The sequence below is a fragment of the Lampetra planeri genome, chromosome 7, assembly GCF_965212315.1.
Source record: "Lampetra planeri chromosome 7, kcLamPlan1.2.h2, whole genome shotgun sequence".
NCBI classification, from domain to species: Eukaryota; Metazoa; Chordata; class Hyperoartia; order Petromyzontiformes; family Petromyzontidae; genus Lampetra; species Lampetra planeri.
This window is the reverse complement of record NC_136113.1, coordinates 7,532,172-7,545,258: the sequence shown is the minus strand read 5'-3', so window position 1 is coordinate 7,545,258 and position 13,087 is coordinate 7,532,172. Positions and strand designations below refer to the sequence as shown.

General features: G+C 40.4%; 1 protein-coding gene across 7 annotated transcripts in view; it reads left to right on the top strand.

Moving 5' to 3' along the window:
• The window catches only part of RRBP1 (ribosome binding protein 1), a 34,834-nt gene that overhangs the window by 17,928 nt on the left and 3,819 nt on the right, over nt 1-13,087 (top strand). For 3 of the 7 annotated variants that reach the window (XM_078596193.1, XM_078596189.1, XM_078596190.1), the window contains exons 8-21: nt 542-683; nt 1,236-1,386; nt 2,849-3,060; nt 3,875-3,952; nt 4,182-4,219; nt 4,694-4,784; nt 5,892-5,972; nt 6,510-6,602; nt 8,350-8,433; nt 8,802-8,891; nt 9,718-9,810; nt 10,730-10,801; nt 11,881-11,964; nt 12,203-12,286. In XM_078596193.1, coding sequence (XP_078452319.1) covers nt 542-683; nt 1,236-1,386; nt 2,849-3,060; nt 3,875-3,952; nt 4,182-4,219; nt 4,694-4,784; nt 5,892-5,972; nt 6,510-6,602; nt 8,350-8,433; nt 8,802-8,891; nt 9,718-9,810; nt 10,730-10,801; nt 11,881-11,964; nt 12,203-12,286 — 1,393 coding nt within the window. The remainder of the gene's footprint in view (nt 1-541; nt 684-1,235; nt 1,387-2,848; nt 3,061-3,874; nt 3,953-4,181; nt 4,220-4,693; nt 4,785-5,891; nt 5,973-6,509; nt 6,603-8,349; nt 8,434-8,801; nt 8,892-9,717; nt 9,811-10,729; nt 10,802-11,880; nt 11,965-12,202; nt 12,287-13,087) is intronic. The other 4 variants (XM_078596195.1, XM_078596192.1, XM_078596191.1 and 1 more) reach the window with 3 other exon arrangements.

Here is a 13,087-nt window from a genome sequence, read left to right as displayed (position 1 = left end):
ACTAAATTATGTGTACAGTCCTTTTCCTTAATATTAAGTTATTTGTGGAAGACGATATATACACACACTTATATATTACATATATATAGAAGAATCATATGTTTCATTCATACAATTGCATCTAAAAGTGCATACAATAATTACACAATTACATCAAAGAAGGGGATAATCCCAAAATAAGGAACTTATGAGCAAGGGTACTAAGTGTGGAAACCAACAAAATCATAAAAAGTCTTTAAAAAGTTTTCCGATTTAGCGGTGCCTTCTAAATGTTTAAACTCTTCACATCACTAGAATGTTCAATCATCATCAAGCCAGACAATAGTTTTCTTACAAGTGCTATACATACTCTCCTTTATTGTGTTGTCACATCCTTTAAACATAGCTACTTGAACCTTAAAGTATTTGAATTCATTAAATGAAAATTTTGTTTTAGATACTGTATGCCCATGCAGTCCACTAAGAACACTGTCCATCTGTCTATATCATCTATGTCACATAATATCGGTCGTTAGCATATAGTTGCTTGTGTGCATTGTAGGGCCAATGCAGAGCTGGCAAAGCTGCGGCAGGATTGCGCTCGGCTGACCAAGGAGCTGCATGACAAGACCATGAGCCAGCAGAAGGAGGACAAGCAGAAGGAAACCGTTGCTGGCTACGAGCAGCAGATCGCTCAGCTCAAGGTTTGTTTAATGGGCCACGTCTATGAGTCGTAGCTATGTGTGCCCCTTGCACCTACATTTATTTTACATCCAGTCTGTTTAGCCTTGAGGCTAGTGTCATGAAAGTTTCGTTGGCCTCTTGATTGTGTTTCCATTGATGCTGTTGAACCTTTTCTTATGTATCGTTTGTTTTTGTTATTTAGAAAATATGGTCAATTCACTTTCAAAATTGTCTATCACTTATTTATATTCATTCACAAATACTGATATGGATACTTTTCTTTACAATGTGTAGCACAATAAATTATCGTTGTATTTTAATTGAATGTAAGGTATGTAACAAAATTCCAACTTCCTGAAACTGCTTTTGTTTAAATACATTACGTACAGAGCGAAAGAAGTTCAACATACATAAATAGCGTAAATAATAATTTGTCCAGATCATCGACATTTTAACTCAAATTACAATTGTTGTGTGTGAGATACAAGTGTTGGCATTGTGATACATGCAGGAGTCAGAATTCGATTGGGATACTGGTTTCATCAATATTGGGTGTGTATCGGTTGAGACAGAAAGAACAGCAGGAGTCGGTGAGCACACTGAAGTCGCGTACGAGCGAAGTGGCGGCTGAGCTGCGCAAGGCCCAGCACAATGTGGACAGCCTGACTGATGACATCAAGAAGAGCAAGGCAGAGCTGCAATCTTCACTGCAGCAGTCCGGTGGTGGGTCACCCCACGTCTGTGTGCACACTCGATGACGCAGTGGTTATCGCACTGCGCTAAGAACCCAGTGACCCAAGTTCAATTCACAGCCACAACCAATAACAGTAGCTAATATTTGAACAGATTCTGAGCCTGTCATAGGTCAACTCAGCCTTAAATTAGTACCTGGTGCTGTGTGTAAACGTTGCCACTGGTGAGACAAAGGCGGCCGGGATTGGTGTTGGGCCACTCACCCCCTCGTGTGATGTGCTGACGTTCACAGATGTTCACTAAGAGCACTTGCCCCAACAGCCTGTTGAAGTCTACCAAGGGCTCTTTGTCTTTAAATAGAACATACAACAAACCATAGGTCCCCATCTGCTTGTGTACATGCATGCACACAACAGCCCATGGTCCTGCCTGTGAGTTTTATCTATACACACAGCAACCCACTCACAGGATGCACACTGTTTTCCCCTTCCCAGTCCCATACCAATAAGGGCTATTGGCGTTTTGTCATGAGATCCATTCGGCTTTCTCACAGCAGTGCAACCCTTTAATAATGGAGAATAATGGCCCACAGAAGCAGATATAACAGCGCTACCTCTCAGAAGATAAGTTTTAAGTAATGTTTCATCCTTGTTAGGAGTAATACTTTTCCACCTGCCCTGCCGCTGAGTAATGTTCACCTGATAGTCAAACTTATATTTTTAATTCAGAATTTTAGTTACATTAAGTGCAGAATCTTTATTTTGTGATGGAGTTTTTTTTCTGCCTTCATTTGTGACTAGGCTGAGACCATCAACTCACACAACTTGAGAACCTGGATTAACAAAGGCAGCTGCTTCCTGAATTAAAACTCAATATCTTTGTGATGCCAGCTCAGCACTCTGATCCACCCTCAGGGTGCACACTGCTCATCATATCTGTGATGTCACCTCATGACCTGCTGTGACCTTACAACCAGAGGTCTTGACTGACAACGTTGCTTTTTTTTGTCTTAATCGTCCCAATGGGTGCACCCTTACATGGATATATCTAAAGAGGCGTGGGTGCTGTTTGAGTAAGCTGCTTTGAATCATTTCCTTAGAAAGCATTTTTCAGTGCACTATTCATGTGCATACTTCATGGGTTAGGTCATGAGAAGACAATCATGGTATACATTATCTGAAATTGCTAGGAAAGATCCTGAAACATATTTCCTCGTCATAACATATAGAGGTATATATCTCTACATTAATATAAAATACTTTTTTTTTCTATTCGTTGGGAATATTGGTTGATTTGCTGCTTTCCAAACTAAAGCTTACATTGTTCTTGTCATGTATGTGAATGCTGTGATTTTGTTGGCTATGTTAACCACTAATATGTTTGAAATCTGCTACTCGGTATGGCTGCCAGGAATTCTAAAGTGTCGGTGCATGAAGACTTACTTTGTGCTCGGGACTTTGCCTGTGTGCGTTTCCCACTTTCGTGGCGACAGAGGTGCAGGGAAAGCTGTCGGCGGCGGAGCAGCAAGCGGAGCAGCAGAAGCGCGAGTTGGAGGGCCTGCGTGCAGAGCTGGCCAGCAGCCAGGGTGAGAAGGCGCAGCTGCAGGAGAGGATCTGCTCTGTGGAAGCCCTGCTGCAAGCCAATGCGAGCCAGGAGAAGGAGCCCAGCCAGAACGTTGACGCCAGTGTCATCAGTGAGCTTAAGGTCCGTGCCACTGCCATTTGTGTCCCCTCTGAGTGTTTTGAACCTGAGATTAATTATTGTTTTTTTTAAACTCTACTTTTTTCATAAATAATGATGAAGTTGATTTTTATTTTCAGTTGGATTCAATATTATCTTTATTTGTCCTTGTGAGAAACTGTGCTTGTTGTACATGTGATACATTTTCCCCTGGTAAACACCAACAATTTTGGGTCTTCACTAGAAAGTGGTGTTAACTACCTGGCCTGGTATACTGTAGGTCGTGGGTTCGATCCAAACCTTGATGCCTATGTTTGGAATTAGCATATTCTCCCTGTAAGAGTGTGGATTTTTATCCAGGTCCTCCGTTTTCTTTCTCCATATTTAGAAACATGCATTTAGAGTATTTGGCTGCTATAAATTTCCACATGATAAGCCAATTAATTGGGCTATAATTTGAGGCCAGGTCGTGTATAAAAAAGAGCGATGTAGCACAGTGGTCCTTACCATGTAAAAAACTAGTTTAACTTAAATAGTTTAATTATGGAACTCTGGTGGTACTGTCTATCCAATGTATAATTAATGTAAAATATTTTCGATTTGCTTACTTACAAACTAAGTTGTAATCCAAATAATTTTTGTATGCCGTGTACGTCATGTTATATATTTGACAAACCAAAAATGGTTGAGCATACTTACATGCGATTGATTGTTGCCCCCTTCAAAGAGGCTTATCATTTACTTGTAAGTGAAACGTTCAACACTATCATGTTAAATGTGAAATACTAAAATATAAATGCGATGCTGTTTCTCTTTGCCAAATACATTTATACACAAGGAGTTGCAGGAGGAGAATGATACCCTAAGAAATCTCTTAGAAACTCTACAAGAATCTCTGACTCCGTTTGCTGGACAGGTATCTGGAGCAGCTTTGGTAGAAGTGCTTTACCAAGGGATTTTCTGGTTCCATTGCTTCGTTGTAGAGTCTCATTCATTTCATCACGATTAGTAGTTGGTGACCCATCATACTTCTGCAAAACTATAGGCTTGCCTGTAATTGCGAATTCATCTTCTTTTTCATATAAATTAAGCTTTCTTATAGTGTTTAATAAAAAATACAATAACAGTTTGTATTCCATTTTTAGGAATCTCACATGGAAGAGATGCAGAAGCTGCAGACTCAGTAAGTAACAAGAAAGAACATTTTCAGCACATTTTTTTCTGTTTTAGAAGACTTGTATTTGTTTATTCAGCTCTTAGTTCTAATTAAAGCATTACATTAATGTGCTTATGAGTAACTGTAATATTGTTTTTCTTAATGGACGGTAACTTTTTTTGTTTGGAAAGTATTGTAGCTGAAAAAGCATTAACTTAAACATTACATGCTGCCTAAAATGCTAAGAAAAGAATAAAACCTAATGATGTTTTCAACATCCTTTTAAAACAAATGTTAGAGAACAAGCAGAAGCATCACTGCACACAGGCCACTTGCACTTATAAAGGCTAAATGCAATCATTTAGTTGTACGTTGGTTGGAACTTTGAACCGTTCATGTTAGGAAAATATTCCATGTAAAGTGGGCAGTGATTCATTGCTGTGGGCTTGGGAGAGAGCTTCTAATGGAGGTGCGCTGAAACGAAACGTGACTGTGTGGCAGGGTGAAGGAGCGTGACGACCAGCTGGCCGCGTTCGAGAAGCAGGTGCTGTTGCTCAGTGAGAGTGTCGAGCAGCAGAAGCAGAAGAACAACGTAAGAGACTTGCCACTGCTTGGCAGAGATTTCACCTGAAAGGAACTCGGAGGGGGGGGGGGTAATCTCGTGGGAGGTCTCCTTTATTTAGTCATGTAGGTGACGTGGCCTAACAGGAGTGCGTTCACTTCTTGTAGCAGAGGTTCATGGTTCGGGTTTATTAGCCAAAAGGTCTCTCTGCTTCACAGTGGACGTTAAACGATCCCGTTGCACCATTTGTAAGTGTAGGCCATTTTCTGCCAGTAACATGGTGGTCCAAGTTTCCCAAATGTGAAAAATTCCCTGCTAATTAGTCAGTTGGATTATATATAGCAATCATTGCCCTCTACTGTGAAGACTTGGCAGGACCCTGAGTAAACAAGCATCGTAGTAATAATGGTAATGCTTGTCTGCTAAATGTTAACATGAGATTTTCTGAATTTGGGAAAGACGCATGAACTAATGTTCAGAATGTGTCCCCACCATCATTGGTCCTTTCATCAGGTGTGTAACGATTCGCCCCCCTCGGCAGCCAATTTGATGAATTGTCATCTTTCAAGGTCGCCATTTGATTCAAGAATTGGTTATTTCACGTTGTGGGGAATATCATGTCCTCTATCTGCTGCAAGGGTCTTTTGAACCCATGACATAAAGCACATACACATTTTAAAAAATATCGATTCTTACACTCAACAAATGCTTGTATCATGGGCTGAGTAATCTACATCGATCGATGCATTGGTTCCCGCCTCGGTTTAACGACAGCGTGCCACATTGTGTCTTGCATATTTTTGCTCTTCAGCACCCTCTGCCTACTGTTTTGTGCCTGTAATTTTAATTTAAGGCTAGTGCTACAAACAAATGCATTTTCCAATAATATTTGCCATTGGTGCGTACAGAACACATATAATTACTTTATACATTGTATTGCTACCTAGCTTGACTGTACTCTGGCAGTTATTCTGTATGCCTTGCATTCATATGCACCCTTGGCATGTTTTTTATTTAACGCTTCAAAAGTAAAAGTGTTTTTTCATTTAACCTTGGCGCAACCGCGTGCAATGCATGGCATTTGGAATGTGCTTATTTCTCTACAATAGTCGCAGATTGTGGCCTTCTCTAAAACAGGATCTGCGAGAGAAAAACTGGAAAGCGATGGAAGCTGTCAATTCAGCAGAACAGCTGAGCAGTGCAAGCTCGACTGCTAAGGTGGTTTTCTTGCCTGTGTAACTAATGAACCCTCATGCCCACCTCTCCAGACGTTGTCCTCGAATTTAGTTTTCCATAACAGTGTAGAAATTATGCTGCAATTGTGCAGATCGGTTTTTAAATAAATATAATTTGGCAAGTAAATGTAAATTAATGGACCACTATATTGTTTCTTCTCACGCTTTAATATATATATATTTTATATATTAAAATGGTGACTATGGCAATAATACTTACTATTTTCGATGTAGTTTTTATTGAAGCTCACTATAAAGCAGTTTCGAGCATGTCTGTTTCATTTACTCAGAAGCCCATTCAAGAGTATATATTATGCACATTTTCACAACTTAAGATAAAAAAAAATACAGACATTATCTCTCCGTCCCCAATCTACCCTGCTTTCGTTGACTTTTACCATTATAAACACATTGCATGTTCCTTTGCTGCTTGTTATGCATAAAGCCTACGAGTAATGTATTAAGTGCTTGTGGTTTGTCATGAGAGTATGTAAGTCATGTGATTTGTCGTCTTGCACAGGAGGATCTGGAGAAGAAGATGGAGGAAATTGAGCGGCACACACGGGAGACACTTCAGAATCTCTTCCCCACCGTGCCAGTCCCTGCAGAGACGGTATAGCGCAGGGTTGTGGTGCATCATTGCACTGCCGCTGATGCCCTGTGTGGCACGTGTTTCCGTCGTCCTACCCATCCATGCACACTGCAAAATCTGGTGTCCCCGTCTTGAACAAGCACGAATTATAAAATTGTTAAAAACTAACATACCACCATGGAAAATCTCGATATTAATTATATATATTCTAACGTGTCTTTTTATGCAGTATATTTTGTATAAATCATGCATTCCAATTCAAGCATAATGGGATTTCACCTGATTATGTATATAGACCATTGCATTACAGGAAATTGATAACAGTTTGTATCTTGCACTTTAATGCACAATGTTCTACTTGAAGCAGTAACACTATGATATGTGTCTATTTACACTCCTACACTTGGTTAAGCAAAGTAATATTGCAATGCTGAGTAATTGTCTGGGGTCAAAAAGGAACGTGCAATCTTTTGGAATACCTGCTGTAACGCCGGTGAATATGGTACTCTATTTTAGTGTGAAGTGGGTTTAGGGTTTGCATATCCATCATTCTGTGTCAGGAAGGGGACAATTTGTATTTAACTTACGTGTACATATTTACACGGATGTCCCCCTTTATTTACTGGAGGTGAAACGTTCCACAAAGAAAACAATATAGAGCTTATTGTTTTTTTATGACCAGTTGCTGCCATTGATTGGATGAAATTGGACTCTCTACGAGTTAAAATGATTTCAATATTTACTCAACCATTTATTTGCTAAGCATTTGTGTGACACATTGCATTGTGGAAAATTACAGATATCAAGAATGATGCATTGTTTGGTAATGGGAACAACATAATTGATAGGTTCACATTTTCCCTGTTGAAACACCTGGAAAGGCTGGTTTTTATGCCAGGTTATAAGTACATTATCTCCAGTAGTAGGGCATATTGCACAGGACATGAAAAAACATGCAATAGGGCGGCATATATTATTGTAATATCCAACCGCGTGTATCAGGCAGTCCGTCGCTTAGCAACGTGCATGTGAGGTTCTATTCTGAATGAAAAAGAACAGTCGTGATTCTTAGTTGATTATTAATTTGTCTATTTATACCAGTGCAATAATACTCAGTAGTGTAACCCAGTGCTAATCTGACTGCCATTTCATATTCATGAGCTATGAAGCACTACCTACTTGTGTTTAATTTTTAAATAACAAAAAAATGATCATGGTAATGATGTAGCACATAAATTCATGTTTCAGACGCCCATGTCAGTGTGGCCATGATTGCCATGGTATTCAAATGGCAGTGAAGTGTCCAGCTCTGTTATTCAATGTAAAATATATATTTTGTTGCTCATGAGCATGGGGTAGTGCTAATCTCATTTTCAGAGCTCGGTGACATTGTGGGAAATTCCACATTCTTATGACAGGGTGTTCTTATTGTTCAACTTATAAATACAGCAGAAATGCAAATAATTCCTATGAGAATAGCCCAGGAATACAAGGGAGTAATAGAGGAATTATTTGTTGACCAATGTGGCCCAAGCAAAATAGAGGGTAAATATTGTTTCATTTGATCCCCTCTAGAAGGTGCTAATGAATATCAACACCCTACAGAGGGAGACCTTTATCGTCAAAATGTATGAGAGCTTTAAAGTCAATGGTATGTGGTCGTGTGCCTCCTTGTAAACCATGTTGCTATTCATACCCGATGCTCTTCTTGACCTTGGAACAATGGAGAACTCAGCCTGCGTCTGTTTAACCCTTGGTGTGCATGCAGAAGCTGAAGCAGTGGCTGCAGGAGTTTGAGAAGCTCGCAGAGGAGAGCCTCAAGCAGCAAAAGGAAGCTGGGTCCTCGTCTGTGGTGCGATAACTGCTCTGGTGTCTCTCGATATTCATTTATAACTTGTCTCATATAGAATCCTTGCTTGCATATCATTTTAACCAATGGAATACTTCATACAGATTTCGTTACACAAATATTACATATTTTAAAAAATAATAAAGTAGCTATATGAAGAGGAAAATTCGTGAATGTTTAGTTTTTCATGAGTATCAGACTTGAGTCATTGCTCTACACATAATAACATTCTAACTGCCACAAAGCCTCAGTCGGGGTCTTGAAAAGGTGCATCATTAAACACGTAAAAATAAACATCTGCTTCTTTGGACGCCACTGCGGATTGCTTACGCTGAGGGGTAAGATTAATTTTGTCTGTGGGTGTCCTTCAGGAGCTAACGCAACAGCTCGAGGAAGCAGACCAGGCACGCAAACATGCGCAGTCCGAGTGTGACAAGTACAAAGCAGTGCTGGCTGACACGGTGAGTCTGGTCAGGTCCTGCACACTTGATACCCTTTCCACACAGGTCTAGGAACTGGGCTGTGATGCATTGATTTGGGTATTTTATGTCGATATGTTAAAGTTTCACAGTTCACATTTAATAAATTACCTTTCACTGTAGCTGTCACTGTTATTTTAACATTAGATAAGTTAATTACATTTTATGAATAGATTTATAAGGATGTATTTATTCACCATTTAAAATGGACTACGTTGGTTTGAAGTATGCATTAACGAAAAGATTTTCGTTTTTATTATATGTAATTTGTTAATGTGCAGCTTGCATCCACTATAGGTTCTATGCTTAACAAAATAGCAAAAAAAGTACTCTTAGATATGACTTCATTAAATCACAAGGGGGGTGAATCATGAGATTCTTGATAATAATAGCGTGGGAAAATCATACCATGAAATTAAATCTTTATAAACGCGCAACTTTCATTTTCATCTCGTGCAGTATAAGCAAGTCGTTTTGTTGGGTATGTTCGGATGGCAATGTTGGCAAACAACTGTGTAATCACACCGCAGGGTTTAAAGCTTTCGTGACTGCAGGGATTCATCTTCTTGGTTCTTTCGGTAAAGTCACGTAGAAGGGAAGTAATAAAAAAATAAAAAAATTCTCACGACGTTTCGGCCACAACGCAAGCAGCCGTCCTGGTTTTCACCTGAGGACGGCTGCTTGCGTTGTGGCCGAAACGTCGTGAGAATTTTTTTTTATTACTTCCCTTCTACGTGACTTTACCGAAAGAACCAAGAAGACACACCGCAGGGGTTGCACTTTGAAGCTTGGCTCTGTTTTTTTTCAGGAGGGCATCTTGAAGCAGCTGCAGGGAAGTGTGGAGGCGGAAGAGCAGCGATGGAGAAGTCAGATTGCCGAGGCCGAGTCCAGCCTTCAGCAGGTTTGAGCTCTTGGCTGACTCGCACACTAAAGCAGCGCCTTCAAGGGAATTCTCACGACATGTGCCACACTATATACCCTGCATATAAACTGATACTGGTAGGAACCTCCTGGTTACACCAGCCCACAGGGGATTATTGTGTCCGTCGTGCAGGGAGGGGCTGGGTGGGGAGGGAGGGGCTGGGTAGGGAGGGGCTGGGTAGGTGGGGAGGGGCTGGTCACCCCGTGGTGCCCTTATAAATCTCAACGTTTAACCTACTCACGCCGGCTTGTGCCCGCCCTCACAGTCGGGCATATTTGCGGAATACACCACGCCGCCGTTGACCCTGGCCATTGACCGAGCAACCCAACGTTCCTACCAGCTCCCTCCGCAGGAATTTGTTTCGGGGTTTACTGGGGTTATTATTAACCATTATTATTGTTCTTGGTTATCCAGGAAAGCCGCCGCCTCACTGAGTTTCAAAACTCATTCGGGAGTGTCGTGCTAAGTTTTCGCAGGAGGGGCAAACATTGCTGTTTTCCAGTTATGTAGCTGATGAGGACATTTTAAAACGTGGAAAATTTTGACCATGATGCTGACACAAAGCAGTGCTTTCTTTTTTCCAGTATGCATGGCTGTTTTGGTATTTGGTTAGCTTCTTTGCAACTGTGGAATGGAAAACATTGATGCACATAGCCAACTGCTGCCCATCACAACCAATGAATGGTGGCACCAAAGCAGTTTACAATCAATGCCGTTGAATGGCCAAGGAACGTAAACATCAATTTAATACCTTTCTTGCTATTCCAAAAAGCAATTGCTCATCTCTGCAACACACAATGCAAAAGAAGAATAAGCTTTTCACTAAAAATATTCCTGAATATACTTAAAAACTACTCGTTGTACTTGTAATGATGGATTGTGTCATGCTGTGCATTAGTCACAGGAGCGTGTCCAGGTTCTGGAGGAGTCATTGCACAAACTTCAAGGAGAATCCCAAAGTTCTGTGCAGGTACACCATCAATTTTATAACAGTTGCCATTTTGTCCCTTACAACTTTGGCTATGGTTGAATTGTTTTTATGTTTTGTCATTATTAACATTAGTGGCATATTTGTACTCTAATATACGACTTGTTTTTCTGTTGTAAAAGCACATATATGCATTACTCCATTATATGTCCACTTTTGAAACATGTATTATTAGTTCAGCCTATTGGCTTTCAGACCAAAGTATCCAGCAGCATTTGTTTAAGCTATAAAACTGGAGCGGTTTCTACCTTCTGGGTCTCATCAGCTGATTCAGGCTTGTTTAGCCAATACTGCTGGATTGTCAGATGTTATTGGCAACAGCACTCTATATAAACGATGGCACCCTGTTGAATGCAAAATGCAATATTCTTACAAACTCACTTTTTTGGGGGGGGCATTGAGATTAAACTCGCACAACAATACCTCGCCAACCACGGGGGTGATGTCCCTGAAAACAGCCATGGTTGGCAAAAACGCGGTTGGTAATAATAAGGCCTTTATGGGAAATAGAGGGTTCAGGCAACCGCAGCCACCGTCACTCGTCAAAGCCTAAGTTTCCGTTACTTCGTTAAACACAAATAAAATACACAATAACATACTAAAAAACAAATGTAAAAATAACAATTAAAAACAATGTTATTTACCTTTAATACTGAGGGTTCAAGTCCACGTTTATGATTTTGATAAGGATGAGGTAATGGCAAAGGTGGTTGTTAGAAGGAAGTGGGGCTTTGCCCCCCCCACCCTCTACTTCCACCCAGTGGTGGAAGGAGAGCAGTGGTGGGAGCTGGGCAAGGCGATGATGCACGGAGGGAATACAGATGCGGGTGATTTGAAATTACAAGTGCTGGTCGCTGTGCTAAACCGCAGATACACAAAACTCCATACCACGGTTATGAAATTGGTATGTCAAAGGAAAACCGTGGATACATAAATACCACGGATGCGAAAAACGCAGTTGGTGAGGGATTGTTGTGCAAGCAGAAATCTGTTCTTTGTCAGCACATGTAAGTAAAGTTTTAGTCCAATGACGGTATTGCCTTGGATGGTGTTTGGTGTAGCTTCAGGCCACGGTGAGCAAGCTGGAGACACAGTTGACAGAAGCTCAGGCCGAGAGCGAAAAGCAGTCGGCTCATACAGCAGAGGTGAGCCTCACATCCAGCCCTTATCCACTGTTAATTCTGAGTGAGAGATTGATACTTGAAAGTTGTGGATATCTAACTTTGTGTTGCAAATGTATTATGATGTATTTTGTTTGCTGTAAGAGCTGTTGGTTTCCTATTCGAGCCAAAACATGTTTTAATTGTGTTTGTAATTTGTGAATAATTTGTTTTTACTTTCAGCTGCAGCTATGTGTTACATCTTCTGTATTCTCTATTGCAGCTGAAGGGTAAACTTTCAGATTCTGACTGCAAATTCACAGCTGTAGATGCAGAGATGCAAAAACAGAGTGAAGAGCTTATTTCGGTAAGATTTGTAAATGTAACAGGATGGTGTGGCGTGGTGTTATGTGTTCTTGGTCCAATCTGTACTCATTAACTTGTTCCCAATTGATGTTTCTTGTCTCCAGCGGCTGAAGTTCAAAACTTATTTAACATTGTTATTTCATTGCAGCTGCTTTTAATGATGCCTTGTGTTGGATACGTAGTTTTATTTTTACTTTTATTTTTGCACTTACATTTATTTGGTAACCTTTTGTTACAAAATGTGCTGACATTTTTTGACTTTACAGACAGGCATATATGGCATAGGATTTTATTTTTAAATTGAGTGGGGCAGCCCATCCTATGGGTGAGATGGAATGACACGTGACTCACCAGTTATCAACTCGCCCGATTTGTCCCCACGCACCCGTTTATACAATATAGTGTAAAAGCTGTTGAAGTTTAAATGGCTCCCCTCACCCCTTAATGGCACATGCCTGTCCGTTATGATTTTTTACATGTTCCTATAGGGCTATCGTCATGCGCTACGCGATTGTAAATGATACAGCAATATATGCAGCGCCAGGACAGATGAGTTGAATGATTGTATTCAAGCTATTGTTTTCTCCCTTGTAATTTCAACCTCGCTTGCATAAATTGCCCACAATCTTTTAAATTTGCCTCATTCATTGAAATTAGTGGATCAGTCTAGGAGGAGTTCTTTGGATAAAGATACACCTATACAAAGATTCACAAAGATTAGCTACTTGTAATTAGGTCCTTAACCTGACAACATTAAATCGGAACACAACTTTACATGTATGCACCCTGCTAATGCCTGGAC